At 26.2% G+C, this 18985-nt stretch overlaps 1 protein-coding gene, 1 long non-coding RNA gene and 1 pseudogene across 3 annotated transcripts; 2 read left to right on the plus strand and 1 right to left on the minus strand.

Annotated features, from left to right (window-relative positions):
- Positions 1–146: 146 nt before the first annotated feature.
- Positions 147–6842, minus strand: LOC113553527 (ubiquitin-conjugating enzyme E2 R2). Its single transcript, XM_026956896.1, has 5 exons — positions 5936–6842; positions 4411–4497; positions 1476–1573; positions 1115–1249; positions 147–1039 (listed from the first exon to the last, which is right to left on the minus strand). Exons 1-5 carry the CDS (start codon positions 6113–6115, stop codon positions 811–813), a joined length of 729 nt encoding a protein of 242 aa, XP_026812697.1. The 5' UTR covers positions 6116–6842; the 3' UTR covers positions 147–810.
- On the plus strand, positions 6836–10073 carry LOC113553528. 2 transcript variants are annotated; one of them, XR_003405200.1, is made up of 4 exons: positions 6836–6992; positions 7045–7514; positions 8357–8520; positions 9687–10073. It is a non-coding gene; the product is annotated as an uncharacterized LOC113553528 (long non-coding RNA). The 2 variants fall into 2 exon arrangements; XR_003405201.1 differs by having other exon boundaries at positions 6963–7514; positions 8357–8466; positions 9687–9879.
- Positions 10074–15320: 5247 nt separating this feature from the next.
- Positions 15321–18642, plus strand: LOC113552626 (annotated as a pseudogene).
- The last annotated feature ends 343 nt before the right edge of the window (positions 18643–18985 follow it).

The following is an 18985-nucleotide window of genomic DNA, read 5'->3' on the forward strand; positions in this document are numbered from 1 at the left end:
TGAACAAATTAAAGACATCATTATAATTTATAAATACATACATTGGTAGATATAATATTTAATTTTTTTTTTTTGTTTATTTTTGTTTTATAATTCTAAACAAAAATTGTATAGTACCAAAATAGACAAATTAAAAAAAAAAAAAATGAATTTATCATGAAAGGTTTATTTCATATTATGAGCTCATTTTTTCTTTTTGTTATCACATATTCATATATAAGACATTAGTAGTCAAGACAAGTATTAAAAACAATAATAAACATTAAATTCAATTTACTATCTACATGTGTGTAGCAATACAATATTTAAATTTGACGAATAATATTCTCAGTCATTTTAGCTGCCTATAAAGAATAAAAAATAGAATTAATTAAAAAAACTAAACACTTTAAGGAGTATTAAGTTTATAGATGATGGGATGAACGAGAATAAGCTATAAATTATGTCAATAGATATTATATTATTATTACTTTTTTTTTAGTAGTAGTAATTTATTAAAAATTATACAATTTAGTTAAAATTTGGAGAAAGCAAAAAAATAATATGTATAAATATATACTTATGTATGTATATGTATTTATGTATACAGGGATATATTAAAGTCTACCGTGTATAAGTGACTGTAGGATATAAGAACAATGTCACATATTGTTATCTTAAAAATTAAGATCACATGCAAAGAGATACCATTGACCCCGAAACAGAACTTAAATTATTTTGTCCAACACAGACAAATGTTTGATAGCAATTATTATGTCTGTTTATTAAATATTGTTTAATGTTTTGAAAATGCCTAATAGTTGTTTGGTTTCATGATTCACCATTGCCACTATCAGTAGCATCATCCTGATACTCTTCTTCCGAGTTTGCATCAGACTCAACATCTAAGTCGTAGTCTTCTACATAAAAATCACTGTCCATTGCAGCAGCAGCAGCTGAAGAACGAGCAACTTGGCTCACTTTACAATAATCTTCTAGTGTAAGTGGAACCACAACTCCATCTCTATCAGCCTCTAATCGGCCGCTTACAACTTGTTTTCTGAAATAATTGGTTAAAATTAACACAGTGACTAATGTTTTTTTAATAATATTTTACAAGTAAAAAATAATTTACTTAATTATATTTTCATATTCTTTATCTTTTCCTTTGGAATCTTTCCACCGTCTGTACATGATGGAAGCATCTACATTAGCAGGACTGAATGTATTGGGTTCATTTAGTAAAGAAATTACAGATAGTAATACTGTCCTATAGATAAAAAACAAAATAATTTAAATAATTCTGTTGTTTCATTTAAAAACACAGTTATTGGCTACTTTTAGGTTAATGTAATTGTATTGCATACTAAGTTAAGATTATATCTGTATAATCTAATAAGTACTTAGATTGAGCATAATGTACTTTTTTTTCACAGACAAACAGTGAAAGCGTAACATAAAATAAATTGCATATTGTATTTAAGAGTGTTAGTTACCTAACACTTTGGGTAGGATTCCATCTTTCGCATGGTAACTCTCCAGATTGAGGATCATCTATTGGTGGGTGAAGAATTGAAATACATAGATCACCATTCTGAAAAAGCGTATAATATGAAATCAAATATTTTATTATCGAAAAACAATTACCTTGACCTAAATTTACATGGAACATGAATAAAAAGTAACAGATCACTTTATGAGTAATTATATTTTTTTTAAGGGAGTCATATAAATTGTCAGGTATATAAACAATATTAAAATAATAAAATGTCCATTGAAAATTGGGTTAGTTGTTCAACTATAAAAATAAAATAACTAGAGGATAATTTTCTATAAAACATTTTTTTTTTTTCATGAGAAAGTGTACACTTTCTTTGTTGATTTATATATATATATAATTCAAACCACTATTAGTACACTCTTAATTTTAAGAACACAAATATTTACCAGATAATTCAAATGCTATATCATTTAAGCCTTTAAATTAAATGTATTCATCTATATCACCCATGTAGTTTTTGTTGTTGATAAATTAATTATTATTAGAACATAATTATCTTTTAATATTGGTCAATAGATAAGAAAAATAAAATTATGTAAAAGTAATCAACACAATTATGTTGGAATACCCATATTAATATTAAATTAATAATATTGTATTAAGTTATTTTATTAAATTTTAACCTTTTATTTCATACAATATTTTAATGTAATAAATATTGGTCAATAGATAATAAAAATAAAATTATGAAAAAGTGATCAACACACAATTATGTTGGAATACCCATATTGATATATAAACTAATAATGTATTAAGTTATTTTATTAAATTTTAACCTTCTATTTCTATACTAATAATAATAATGATCACGACCTATAGAATAATACACAATTTAAATGAATATTATTATTGCTTAGTAGTCAATATGACCTTCTTTACAAACGAATAAATACTGAACTCACTTGGGGCTATAAACAAAATCCTACTTATCATTTTAATATGATTACCTTGATGTTACAACTAAACAAGTATTTTCATAATACATAGTGGTATCTCAAGTAGTAATAGGCTCAATAGAACCAATTTGTTCTTTAAAAGGACAAGAACTTGGCAGTGACCTCCTAGGTTAGTGTGACTTTCCTTATATTTGTCCCTGATACATAGAGCATTAAAGCAACAAAATATTTTTATAACATTTAATATATTTTAACAATTTTATTATCTATTATTATAGTTAAAAATTAATATTTATAATTTAAAACAACAATTACTAACACATATTAAATTATTATAAGTTTATTATGATAAATTTATTAGGAAAATTTTTAGTAGTAAAACATTTTAATTTTGATGTTTAAGATGTTAAAAAATTATTTGAAATATTCCAAGTTGAATTCTATAAAGTAATATTTTTTTAATTTGTTTATATACAAAAACTTTTTAAAAGATTATGTAAAAATCGATTTATTATTTTCTCTGCAAATTTTAGTGCATAGCACAAGTGTGTACAATTTATAAATAATAATAATATTTTCTTACTCAACTATAATGTTATTATGTTAATGTTATAATATTATTGTACCAAGTAATTAATCTGATGCTTTAGATATTTATTTATTTATTAAGAATTAAACGGGTGAGCCCAATTACAATGGTAAATATGGAACAAAAATAATATATGCATATTAATTATTTCTAGTCCAGTAAATTTGCAAATCAATTAAAAAATTTATTTTTACACTTTATATTTTTTGTTTTTAAAAATAACAACTTTTGAACTTTTTGGTTTTCAATAAACTAAGAGATTGATAATAATTTTCTAATATTGAAATACATAATTATACCGTGTGTTCAATTTTAAAGGTAACAAGAAATATTTCAAATGCATGACTTTAAGTTTGATTCAGAGAATTGTACTGTGTACAGGACATATAAATACATCTGTTTTTGAAAATTCTAATTTTTAACAATTTTTATCTGCGCATGCACAATAAAATAAAAATTTCTTAAATAGGAACCACTATGTTTGTTACTGGATTTGGATTAATTAATTTTTTTTAAGCAACTTTGATTTTTAGTTTTTTTCAAAATTGAAAAAAGTTTTAAATTTAAATTTAAATTAAATTGAACACACGGTATAACAATTAAAACCCTATACATTTGTATTATTGATAACATTACAGTATAATCATTAATCACAATACAAAATTCAAGATCCAAATTAAAACAACACATTGTGGTATTAATCTTTATAATAATAATAGGTAATAAAAAAATAAGTTTTTTCACTAAAAGCCAACCTAGTATAGTTGAGTAAGTTTTGTATTATACTTGTAATAAGTGATATGATTGATACTATAAAATACCTGATTATTAAAATAATTTTTTACATATAATCTGTTAGTAAGAGTTAATAAAAAATAAACCTATCAACATTTAAATTATGTAATTAAAAATTTTTTTAATGTACTTATAAAAAAAAAATTAAGAATAATAATAAATTGTATTGCAAAATAATAAAATACCAAATATTAAATTAAATTTTTTTTTAAATAAATAAATACCAAGATTTTTTTTTATGAAATCCACAACTATTATAAAGTGAAGTTGATAAATTAAAATTATTATTTGAATTTTTTCACGCTGTATATGTGTAACTTAAAATGAAGCATCGGCGATTTGTTGTTTCCGTCTATTATACATGTAACTTAACAAATTTACATGTTGCATAATAAATACAGTTGAATTAGTTAATAATTAGATCAAATTGACCTTTCATTATATTATAATAGGTACCTATTGAAAATATTATTATATGATCTGATTTAAATTGTATTTTAAATAAAAACTTACTTACTTATTATATAAATAATTTTATTGGTTGCTTATTTTAAAATTAAAAATATTAAGTTAAAATATAAGTAACATACCTCATACACATTAGGATGCCATACTTTTGTCAGAAATCTTATAGTTGGTGGTGAATATGGATAGTCTGCCGGAAACTTCATATGAGCCTATAAAATAATATGTTTAATTGATTACTAATAATCAAAATAAAATAAATTATGATCTTACATAGGTAGGATCCACCTAAAAGATTATGATCTTAAGTACTTGACTAGGTAAGTTAATTCCAAAAACAGATTCTAGGTGTACTTTGAGTATACATTTAGTATATTGAAAATACCTGAACAGGAAAAAAATAGAGGTATTCTACACAAAAGTTTGCATGAAGTTTGATAATTTTTTTTATCAAGATTTAGTTGTTTTTGACCATTAAACCATTATATATATATCAATATCCCTCATCAATCCACTAAGAAGACTTAAATCTTTGTTTTCAATTTATTTATACTAATAAATGTATATACAAAGAATAAAAAAACATAAATAAATAAGAGATACTGTTGTACAGTTTACCCACTTACGTCTACCAAGTAAAAAATAATTAATATGGTACTTGTAGTATTTTGTACAGATTAGAAATACAATTTTAATTAAATGATAATAATAAAAAAACATTAAGCAAGAAATCAATAATAATGTATAATTTTATACTCAACCCACGTCTTCAAATTGTATCCCTAATGAGCCTACACTTGGATTAAAAAAAAAGAAACTGAAATCATAATTTATTTTAATCTGACAAAATGATTATTTTGTTCTCTTATCTAAATATAATATACTTTAAACTTATACGTGAAGTATAACCAATGGGTAATTTTCCCTATCAAACGATCTACATTACAAATATATTTTGATATTATAATAACTTATTGAACATATTTACAATATTTATAGATTGTTTATAGTTTTAACAATAAAACAAATAGGTAAATAGATATTTAAAATATAAATAAAAAAATATTTTTACTTAACCTAAATGTTTAGAATACACTTACTCAAGTAAAATGTTTGGCTTTTAATCCTTATTTAGTGCTTACCTATACTAATCTCAAGATATGTAAAAAAATTACGTATACCTAAAACAGTCATATTTTATAAAATAATAATAACATATTATACTATGGATATATTAAGTCGCCTATATTTAAGATATACAACATAGGTACAATATAACAGGTATAGTCATGAATTAGTGTTTGTCCTCTGAGAAATATAATAACTACCTAGGCACACAACAGTGACTGAAATGTTTCAGTTTTAATACTTATTACTAATTTTATTCAATCAAGAAGTGTATTATAAAAAATATACCATATTTCAAATGACATACTGTGGGAAGTTATATAGTTAGGTAGATACCATCTTGGGAATGTAAATTTCAGATTGTAAGTAATTTATTTGAATTTGGAAAAATACATTAAAGATAAAATTATATTGGTGACCTACATAACTACAATTAGGCATTTATACATTAGGCACGTATAAAAAGAACTGATCAGAGAATATAATCAAAAGCAAAAAAAATGGTAAACGCAAATAAGGCACCTTGAAATATCCTCCTTGGTAAAGGGTTTCCGGTGGTCCAAATATGGCCACTTCCCATTCCCGTAGGTTGTCCTCGATCAACTTGACCCTGAATCCCTCAACGGGTTCATCCTGAAGACTCTTGTACTCGTGCGCTAAGGCTCTGTGGGCGCTCGACGACAGTATCTGATTGATAGCCATAAATAATGTGTCGTCGTATCGATCAGCACGTTTGTAGTGTATTATTGATGTAAATTGAATATCGTTACGATACGGATTTCGGAGAAAAATCGTATCACAAAAGGCGCATAACTATGACGCTGTGTTCTTCTTCAAATGACGGTGGCGAGCACACTGCGCATTATTTTCTTTATTGTTACGATTGTTGTTACGAAGAAAACGAAACGAGCGTACACTCTGCAGAATGACGACGATGCACCGCACCAAATATATATATACAATATTATTATTGCACGGCCGTGTGCGTGCGCGTACGATGTTTGACCGTCGCGCGGTCGTGTCGGGACGTAATATTTTATTTTTATTTTTTTGTATTCGTCCGAAAGTTGTTGCTTGTGCGTAATAATAATAGCAATAACAACGGTAATAACGATAATAAAAATAACACGGTTTTCATAAAATATATATTATATTATAATTACTATTGCACGTATATAACAACAATAACAATATGTACGAGTGCGACCTGTGAGCGCGATGGTGTGTCCCGGTACGGCAGGCTGTGCTGGTGCCCGTGGTGGTGGCGATCAGAGAGAGGTTGCGGCCGGGAGTGTGTAAAAAAAATAGCGAAAACGAACGAACGGAAAAAAAAAAATAACAATAACAAAGATAACGGGACGACGAGTTGGAACGAAGACTGTGTAGAGGAAACGCGGCGCAGATCGTCGACGGCGGCTGCTGAGTCGTCGCGCGTGTTGTGCGTGTTACGGGTCGCGACGGTATCGGAACGGCCAAGACGGCATCGGACGGGGACGACGGCGAGAGAGCGGAAACAAAATAAGAACGTTTCACACGACGGAACGATACGATACTATTACGATACACATTACATATACATGTATTATGTTTTATATATATATATATATATTGTTATTATCATATTTTATCAGCGCGCGACGGACGGAGGAGTGAGGAGGACTACGTCGTTCGTCACGCGGCGTGTCGGCGGCGGCGGGAGGAGCACAATGGAACAAGGTTGCCAGGCAGCCGAGAACAGCTGAGCGGTGTTGGCCGACTTGTCGTGTGCGCCGTGCGGAAAGTCGACCGAACGTACACCACGACTGTGAACTCTTTTCTATGGGTGCACTAGTGCATTGTTACACTGGTGCGCGCGTGGATGTAGATAATAAAGAATATGATATTAATCGATGAGAAAACGTCTGCCTGGTTTGTTGCGAGTTTGAAACTTTTAAAATCCTGTGCATTATTTTTCACTTAGTTCTTGATGCATTTTCTTTCACCAACTATTCCCTACTCCCTTCAGAACTGACCCACCTCGAGGACATCCAACATTAGGCCAGACCGTTGATATTTAAGTATTCAAAGCATATCCAAAGACTAATTAAAATTCAATATTATAGTAAGCATAAATTATAAAAAGTAGAATTAATATTTTATTGTTAATTGTATCTATCAAGATTTGAACAGGGGCAGAGTGACCGGTCTGGAAATGGGAATTTTCCAGATGGCCTAGTCATTTTGTTAGATTTTTTTTTTAATTTAATTTATAAAATATTAGTAAATGTTAAATGCGTCTAATTTTTCAATAGAAAAATTTGTTTATAAATATTGACTTAAAATAAAGTCAAAGCAATATATTGACGTAGGCTGGTTATTTTTATAATAAAACTCCCAAGTAGTGCCTAACATTTGGCACACCAAAAAATCTTTAAAATTAATACAAGGTTTATTATAAGTTGTTCTTAATTGTAGTAAAAAAAAAAAATCAAAAATCGTTAGTCATAGTTTTTGTTTATAAGCATTTAAAGTTTAAATGTTAACGAAAATTTACAAGGAATTTTGAAGTTGAAAATTCATAACATTTTTGTGATTCACAAACCTAAGGTTAAAAAACTAAACATAAGATTCTCCATAACTTTTCTTCAAAGAATTGTAATAAAAATTCTAGCGTCAATATAGAAAAAATTTTATAGGTATGAAATTAAATTTTTTATGTAATCGCGTAAATAACGATGTATTGCAATTTAAATATAGGTAATACTATAATATATTCTTATGCGTTAGAAGGCAGAAGTTAAAATAAATAGTAAAATTGTGATTGAAATACTTTTATGATACTGAATGTAGTAATCATAGATGTCATATCTATCTACATATTTTATAAACAACTATAATTACAGTACAATTTTTTTTATGAATTGTTCTAAGTATTACTCAATGATAATTTAAAAACAATTTCAGGTTTTATAACAAGATTGTTCAACTGTTCAATAAATACAATTTGCATTGTTCCTGAAAATAATATTGGATATTTATGTTCACATGCTGTTCATCTGAGTTGAAGAATATCAGTAACTGTTAAAATGCATTGCAGTTGCAATATAAAGCAGTATTTTTAGAAAACTGTAATATAATTGTTTGTACCAGTGACAAAAGTTGTCACATAGTACATTTTTTAAATACTTTTACATTATTAACCTGATGTTTTTGACTCATTAAAGTATTCATGTGTAAAGATACAACAATAACAAACACAAACTATGAAGTTGAACATTTCAGATGAACATAATATATCAGAAATGAACATTTGAACTTTCTAAAGATAAATATTGTAATTAATCAAAAACGTCAGGTTTAAATTACCATGGATATAAAAATGCCAATCGTAATAAATAATGATAGCATAATAAACTAATTAATGAAAGTTTCAACTTTTTCAAAAACAGATAAAATTTTTGATATTGAAATAAATTAAATGAATAATTGTTTGTATTACCCATTAAAAACTTGAGTCCTTTCTTAGTTTTATTAAAGGCAGTTTACTTTTTTAAACCATATTAGTATTATTAGTAAATATATTATAGTTCTATTTTTATTTTAAAGATAATTAAATTGATCATTAATAGTAATTATGCATAAACAGTAAAGGGGTATTTTTCAGTTGTTACGATTATCTGTCCAATTTTCCGATAAGCTATTATATTGTTATATGATTACCATAGGTTAATACTGGATATATTGTTTTAAAGCAACTTTGTAATTTAAAATACAAAAATATAAAAGATGACCCAAGTAAATTCACGTTTTGTTATAATTAATACAGTTTTATTATTTATGTAACAAGTGTAGATGAAAAATTACATTTTATCAAAACTAATAATGATTATTTTTTAATTATTCTTTAATATTTGTATTAAATATTTTTTTATTACCCTGTATACATATAATTTTGTTTATGGGTAAATACTAAATTTACTTTAAATTAATAAAACTATAATGATTATTTTGGACATGTAATTATTATATTATATATAAAACAGATACTAACAAAAGCAAATACCAGTTTGTTATCTTAATGTGTTGGGTTAAATTAGTTTTACGTCTATCTTTTGTATTTTTACTTGCACATTTTTCTAATTTTTAAATTATTGAATATAATGATTTTTTTTAACTAGGAACTAAATATTAAAATAATTGAATATTTTATGTATACTTATGGTTTGATAGCTGATAATGTTATATTGTATTTGAAAATCACAATAAACTTAAATAGATTTTTTTAAATTTTTAGTGGAAGAATATTTTAACAGAATTGAAACTATAGAAGATCCAAAGTTTACTTCAACAATAAAGTTCAACAATTAAAAGTATAATGATGATTGATGAGTTGTTTTAAAATTTGGCAAGACACAGTATATAATATTATTCTAATTTAGATGCATTCAAGTATAATCATGGGTGAAATTAAACATTTTCACTAGATTAGAACAAAATACAGCAGAAGCACTAGAAGTTGCTTATTAGGAACACTTTTGGAGCAAGGTGAAATATGTAAATTAACTAATTTTATTTTGTAATCTATTGGTTTTATTTATTAAACTTTAATATGTACCAATGTACCTATAAAAGAATAATGGAAAAAAATGTATAATTTAAAATAAGTTTAGAGGTATTATTATATATTACATAAATACTTTAGTATATATTTTATTTATTTATTTATTGAAATCAACGTCAATCGGCTTTTACAAATAATACATAATATGAATACAAGATATTGTTTAGTTACAGTATTGTTTACATAGAATTAACTTAAGGTCTAATAATAATAATAATGAAATGACAAATAAGAAACTATAGTAGCTTATATTAATTTTAAAATTTTAAAATACTCATATATATCTATTGAATATAAACGTCTATTTTATTGTATTGAGTAACTTGATGATCATATTTTTATAAGAGTAAAGCTGCTGAACGCCTTTCATTCACGTGATGCTGGACTTTCTCACTAAGAGCTTATATAATATTTTGTTCGATGGTAATGCTTTACTGTTTACTTCTTCATCCTCAGTGTCAACTTGTTCATTTGTTTGAGGATTCATAACCATATTACAGATCTCTTCTATTGGAACTTCTGCAACATTGAGGTATGAGTCCACATCAATCCAATCTTCATAAACTTCTTTCGAGAGATCAGCTGATTTTTCAGGAAGACTATTCATATTCATCACCTATTTTGAATAAACCGTGGTAAAAACAATTTTGATACTGTCTTTGCACATACCTTATTCCTTTTTTTCACTATATTGTACCGAGCTTAAGACTTATAATTGTTTCAAATAATCAACGTGGTGTTTTCAATGATTCATTTCTCAATGTTTTTATTCGTAGCCGGTCCATTCTGAGACATTTTGTTTTATTAACATGATTGTATAAATTATCCATGTTTGTTATAGGCGACTTCTACTGCACATCAAAATTGTTTACCCAAAAAAAATTTTTTTTTTTTGACAGTTTTGTGATAAATAAATTCTTAAAATACCCATTTATGTATGATCAATTGTACTCATTTACTTTCCAGGTATCAAGTTAATTTTTTAAATAATAAATATATATTTATTTTATTTTCATTTTTGTAAATTTTATTTGTAGTTTACCTATCATTCATAAGTTGTTACAAATACAAATAATATTCCTAAACTTCAGTGGCGATTTTGGTTGTATTTTTAGTGCTGCGACATGTGTTATTCCTCTACAAAAATTAAACTTCACAATAATAGAATTTAAAAATATAATTTTACATAATATATAAACAGTAATTAATAATATAATTGTTTTGTACAATAATTAAAACAATTAGCAATGGATATATAATATACATAATAAACTAAACAAAAAATTTTAAAATTTTGTAGTCCCGAAAAGGACTTTTTAAGTATGCCTAGTCCTAAAATTATTCATAAAATAAAATAATTATGTTTTGTATGTTAAATTTATACTCCCATATTTTCGACTAACATATATGTTTATAATATCATCGTAAAATGATTCAGTTTCTTTAAGTTGATAAATCAAGGACTTTTCAATTGATAGTATTGCAATAGAACTTGAATGAAGTTGTGAAATACTGTTTTGTGAATAAGTTTTAATTCTTTTGAGGCAAGAGAAATTTCTTTCGTTTGATACATTAGTTGATGGCATGGTCAAAATAAGAGTAAATAATTTATAAACTTCAGGTAAAATGTCTTTTAATGCATCTTGTTCAATAATTTTAACCATGTCATAAATGTGTAATAAATTATGATATTTTATGTTACTATACAAAACCTCCAATTCAATTTTTAATTTATTTATATCAGAAAATATATTGAAATAACTTGATTTCAAATTATTTAAAGCATTTTCTGGAAAATTACAAGAATATTCTTCAAATTTAGTTACATCAGCTAACTGTAAAAAAAGTAATTTATTTGTATCTTGAAATCTGGTATATAATTGCATTAGGATATTATCAATTATTTCATAAAATAATATTTTAAAATTTAATTGGACGTTAGATTCATTACTAGTAGCTTTTGGGGGTTTTGTAAGAGTAACTGCTTGATTAAATAATTTTGAAAATTCATACTTATTTTTTTTTTTATTTATAAGATCGCATGTTGTATTTATTTTTTTCAAGCAAAATTCTACATCAAATGGTTTATTTTGAAGTGTGTCAAATAAATCGTCAGTACATTTAAATATGTAACTAAATATTACCGCTAAAAAAGCAAATTCAAAAGATTTAAAATTTTTTAAATGACCTACAGCACCACAAATAGATTCAGGCGACGATTTTGGATTATTGCTAATAAATTCAAAAACATTTATAAACCCAAACCAATCATTAATTATTGAATGTAAAATTTTTGACCGTGAGAACCATCTAGTTTGAATGAATTGAGGATTTCGTTTGCCTAAAATTTTATCTACAACATTAGTACGTGAGGTGGAATTGTGAAAATAAGCAGCGATACCAGTTATATTAGCAAAAAATATACGACATTTAACATTTATACTACAACCATATTGCAATACCAAATTTAATTTTTGATTTAGACAGTGTGTAAATAAAGCACTAGGTGCAATTTCTTTGATTATAGCCTGTAAATCTATTAAATGCTCAGGCATTACACATGCCCCATCATAACATTGGGCAATTAATTTATTTTTTAAATCAAACTCATGTAAAACAGAATTGACCAAATTTAATAAACCTTGAGCCGTACGGTCTTCACTAACATGAAAACCCATGAAACGTTCAACTAATTGAGATTTATCTGTAACATATCTAATTATAACTGAACATTGTGTTTCTTGATTAATATATGTACTATCATCTACTTGAATAGAATAAAATTTACATTGATTAATTTCATTTATTATTTGGTTTATTAAAGATTCAGAAATACACGAAATTAAATCATTTTGTACCGACTTAGAAAAACCTGTAAATGTGTTTTTTATACTCTTGTAATGATTTTGCACTTCCTGAGAACACCTATTAATATGCATATCAAACAACTCTCTAAAATTCCCTTTATTTAATGAATCATTGCTATTATCATGATCACAAAATGCTAACTCTTGTTTTCCTAAAAATAAAACCAAATTGATTAAATGCTCCATAAATAAACGATTCAATCTCACGTTTTCATTATAATTTTTTTTAAACAAATAGTCATGCTCATTAACAATATCTACTTTATTAAAAAAATCTTTTTCTAGACTTTTTAATCCTAAATGATTCTGAATATGTTCTCTTGATGATTTATGTATTTGTATCGTCCTGGATACATTTTTTAAATTACAATACCCAACACTATTCCAAACAGACTTATTTTTACCTATTAACAAACACGGCCAACAAAATAATTTTTGCATATAATGACTTCCACATAACCAAGCGTGTTGTTGATATAAATTTGGATTAAAAGATCTACAGAATACCTTAGTTTGTTTTTTGTCGGGAACCAACACTGACAAAATCGGAATTGGTTTACCGACATTTAGTAAATCCTTTTTACTATCAGACTTCCAATGTTGAAACGGCGTTTCCAACAACATGGCAACCACATCTGTTACTGGATTCATATTTCTGAGTGCTGACAAACAAAATCTATCAGTAACCAGTGTGTAAAAGGTTGAATATAAAGCACGGCGGCACACGTTAATAAATTTAAACGAATCAACACGAGCGACGAATCGATCAAGACAGAAGTATAATTATTATATTAAATAATAAAAAAAGCATAAAATGGTTTCATAACCTATAGTCTATAATATTTTTTTCTCTATGGCCTATAGCCTATAGATAACGTTTAACGGATTGAAATGATAGCGCTCTAGTGGTCACTAGATCAACTAGTTTCTGGACGTTATATTCTTTTTCTATGATGCACAAGAGTACAAACACGTAGGCGACGTTAAGCGACGCCTCTTTGACGTCAACCTTATTCCAAAAATTGCTGGCTGAAATACCACCGTTTGTATAATGTATTATGTAATAATTATTATTTCGTGCATCCGTGCATCTCTTATCGGTTTACAGCTATTTTAAATTTTTGATCATTTTTTGCATTGGCGTGCGCACGGGTGTTGCAGGGTATGCTATAGCAACACCTGCGAGATTCAAATAGCAAATGTAGTTACAGTTTTCACTTACAATTTTTGTTTTTTCTAACTAACTAATAACTATTGTTAAACGTTAGTATTGACAGTATTGTTAGTAGTTAGAATTTACAAAATACAATAACATAACAAATCAAATTTATTAATAAATTATTTCAAAATATTTTACAATAAGCTTGTGTTTATTTATTTAGAAAAAAAATATTAACTCATGAGTAGGTAAGTATATTTGGTATCTAATATCTATACCTATTCAATAGTGTTTTATAATATACTCATAATATTCAGTATAATATTTTTTCAATTACATTTTCATATACTACATTTTTTATTTCTTTACTAAATTACATAGAAATCAATTATTTATTGATTGAATATAGAAGCATCAATCAGAACATTCATAACATTATGATTTATTTTTGTATCAATTGTATACATTTTCAAGACTGAAGAAAAAGTCCTATTATTACAGTGTAAATGCTCTTTTCTTAAAGCTTAAACATATATAAATGAATAATTTTCAGCAACACCTACCAATAAGTCCCGCGCACGCCTATGATTTTTGGCAAATACTATAGTATTTGTTTTTGGTTAGACACAGAATATTATTAAATTTCGTAAAAAAGAATTTTTTTAAGTCATAAATACGTTAAAATTTTTTAGCGAAATATGTATTATCGCCCATTGGCGAGCCAAGAAGTATATATTTTGAATATTATTCCCAACAACATTTTAGGTGAGGCGCTGCCTTAATTGCTTTGCCATCAAAGTCACCACTGCTAAACTAAGGTTATTTAAATGGAATAGGAAAATCCTTTAAATGTCTAGTAATCTTTAATCTTTGTGACTTTGTATGATAGTAAAATCATTAAAATCACAGAATAACTAGAAGGGACACTGGCTAGTGGCTGAGAACTCAAAAATACTGTTTAATTTGTTGAAATATTAGTGTATCCATAAAATCACAAAAATGTAAAATTCTTTTTGTCTGGTTACTGGTTACACTGATTTGCCAATTTTATAGGGCCTCGAACAGTTTGGCAGCATCACGATTTAACATTAATAAAAAGGAATTAGAAAATGTTCAAGATCAAAAAAAAAGTTGTATATCTTGGAAATAGCCTTAATGAAATAAAAAATAAAATGAAACAAATTTATCAATCAAGACTTGAAGAACTTTTAAAAGATTCTAATATTTCAAACAGCCAATCAGATGTAATTCTAAATTCATGAAATTTTCAAAGCAGCTAAAATGAAAAATCCAAAAAGTAGACGATATAGCGAAAATTGGATGTTACTACTATGTATGTTTTTACAAATAAGGTATTTAATTCAGCGAAAATAACATGTTATCTGAAAATATGATTAAATAATAATTATAATTATAAACTAATTACTTAATTTTATGTTATTGGTCAAAATATTTTTGGAGCTCCTAGTAGTTATTCATTTTTGAGGAATAATAAAATATTACCACTGCCATGTACTAACTCTATAAGAGCACATTTACTAGCAGTTGAAATAGGATGCGGGTTTGATAAAAAATTTTTTAAACTTCTAAAAAAAAAATGTATAAACTAATCTGAACAAAAAAGACAAGGTGTAATTGTGCTCGATGAAGTATTCTTGCGAGAAAGTATAAGTGTTAGCAGCAGAATACTATCATACATAGTACTAGAAGACTGGAGGTGAAATTGTTACAGATAATTCTCAGAAAGAAAAAGCTAACCATGCATTGGTTTACATGTGGCAAAGTCTGGCTGACAATTTAGTATAACCTATAGCTGTCTTTGTTACCAAAGGAACTGTTAAAGGTTTTTTAATAATAAAGACAATAAAGTAGATAATTTTAATAATACTAATTGAAATATTATATTTTAGGTATTGATCTTGCTAAACTTACTATTGAAGCAATCATACTGATGGAAAATGCTGGTGGCCAAGTAGTTGGTCTTACAACTGATTGTGCAAGTACAAATAGAACAATGTGGGGCCATCTAGGGGTAATTTGAGTTTTTTTTATTATATATATACTACACAATAAGGGATCCCATATTATTAGTGGCGAGAAGGTAATTATCTTCTATCTAATAATAATTAGATTGAAGACTAATAGTATTATTATTCAAGAAAATAAAGTTTAATATTGAGAAATTCTGGGTAAAAGAATAAAGTTAAACCTAACCATATAAAGTACATTCATTGTATACAATTTATATAATTTTAATATAAAAGATTTTTTTTTCCAAAATATTTTTATTTATATAAATTATAATTAGATAAGTGCAAAACTGGAAAATTTTCAAAATTATTTCCAAAATCCATACGATTCCTCAAGAAATGTATTTGTTTTCTGATGCACCTTATTTGTTAAAAACAATTAGAAATCGCTTAAACGAAAAAAAAACAAATAATGGTGAGTATGAAAATCTACCATCTTCAAATTGTAAATAAATAATTATAAAATACTTCAAAAAGTGTGTACTCTTATAATACACTCTTATTACTTTTTGTTTTCAGATGCATCTTTCAAAAAAACCAATAAAATGGGAGTATTATTCTAATATTTTCAAGGTCGAAGCTAACTCAATTTTTAAAGTATGCCCAAGATTAACAATAAGTCATTTTGAGTTAAATAATCTTTCCAAAATGAAAGTGAAATATGCAGCTCAGGTAAAGATATCAAATTAAATAATTTGTAATAATTCATTACATAAAATTACAATATTACATAGTACATATTATGTTATATCTATTAAAAACTATAACAATAAATATAAGTACCTACATTGTATAGTTACCTATCTATATTTTTAATACAATAATACCTTAAACTATTAAATAATACAGAATTATCTTTACAAATTACACTTTTTAGTTGTTTGGTATGTCAGTAGTAAATGGTATGAAATTTTATAAGAAAAAGAAAATTGAAAGTCTTTACACGTTGACTAGATTACCATGTGGCCTCCGGCGGCCTCAAGAATATTTATTATTTGTACGCCAAGTTCATTTTTCAGTCATTATAAATTTGTATATTTACTATTGAATTTGAAAAAAAAATTACAATTATTCCCACTACTCTACAGCGTATTTCCTAGATCATTATTATAGCGCCACGGAAAAGTTATTAATATAAATCCAAATTAATTTACAGCAGCCTGTGGCCGTATGGCCTCCTACAAATGATATGGTATGGAAGCCGGCGGTCTAAAAATTACCAATACCTAATTATATTTATACCGTCGCCAGCGGCCGCATGGCAGTGTTAAGGACTGCGAAGATACCATCAAATTTACAGTTATGGTCATTAATATGTTTGATGCAATCAATAGAAAATTCTCCACAGAAGGGGTTAAAAAAAAATAGCAGAGACTTGGAGGTTTTTTATATGTTGTGTGTACTGTGTATGTGTTGTGACTTGTTATTCACGTGTAGTACATAGGTAAGCACCTATCTACCAAGAATTACTTAATTGTTATGTTATATGTTGCTTCAAAAGTGGCTTAACTAAGGCATGGTATTGGTATTAATTTGTTTGAAGTTTAGGGCAGATACTTGATAATTTTTTAGTTCCACTACTTTTTTGAAATTGAATGTTGTACCCAATAAAAGATAAAACTAATATTTATTTTACAGAAATTTTTTTGGAATTATACGACAAGTAGTTGGTCTAAAGAACCATCCATCTTGTCCTTCTTTTCTCCAACTTTATAGAATGCTTTTAGTATTTTTATTGATTAAGCCTCCTAAAAGTGGGAATTGTATGATATTCAAAGGTAAATTATTTTTATCTATTGAAATTCCGAGTAAAAACTAACTAAATATGCTAATATAGTAATATATGTACCCATTTTATAAATAAATATATTTTTAAATATTGCTCCTATTATAACAATTGCTGATTTAAAACAAACTATTAAAGATCCAGCTAACACTTTAATAAGGGAAGGAAAAATACAGGAACTAAAAAAAAAATTGAATACTATTTCAGAAGAAGGATGCTGGGATGTCGATAACATTTTTCTAGAACATGATTATTCTGATTCTACTGTTTTTGACTGTATTGTATATTATTTAGCTGGGTATATTTTTATATAATTTAAAAAAAAAACAATTTTATATTAAATAATTTATAATTATTTATTAAAATATAATTTAATTTATCAGATACATGACCAAGCAATTAACTGTAAAGACTAAATGCCAAGTATGTGCATCTAGTTTCAAAAATCTCAACATAACAATATATGGCACTAATGTAGATTTAATAATGGCTAAAAGTCTAGAATATCTTTCTCATCCTAATAGCAATCTTTTCACAATAATTAAATCTTTACAACTATTTTTTGATAAATTTAAGGACTCTCCAAATGTATTTGAAGAAGCTTTTGAAGATTTTTTTAAAAAAATATGTTTTTTAAATTTATTTGTGAACACAAAAAAACAGTATTACCAGATATATATACATATTATATTGTAATGAGAATGAGGCAATACCATCTTTCCAGAATCAAAATAGTAAAAAATTAAATACAACAAAAAAGAAATTGTTAAAATTAGTGACCACTTAGTTATTTATGTTGATTATATATTTTTGTTAACTTTATTATTATTTAATTTGAAAATACAAAAACTTATAAAACCATCTAACCATATTATAAGTACATCAAATGTATTTATTATTAATTAATATTATATTATAAGATTGTCCTTTAATATTTATCAAATACATACATTTTTGTCTATAATATAAATAGTTGTGAGAGTTATACTATTTAGTATTTTGTCCATATGGAGTGTTACTATAATAAATAAAGTGAGATTCACTTATGGTCCTTCTCATCTCAAGTCGATGAGCAACCATACTATCTTAAATCGTGGTATGCATACAATTCTAGAAACTTATCAAAATTC

This window comes from Rhopalosiphum maidis, chromosome 2, assembly GCF_003676215.2.
Source record: "Rhopalosiphum maidis isolate BTI-1 chromosome 2, ASM367621v3, whole genome shotgun sequence".
Taxonomy (NCBI): Eukaryota; Metazoa; Arthropoda; class Insecta; order Hemiptera; family Aphididae; genus Rhopalosiphum; species Rhopalosiphum maidis.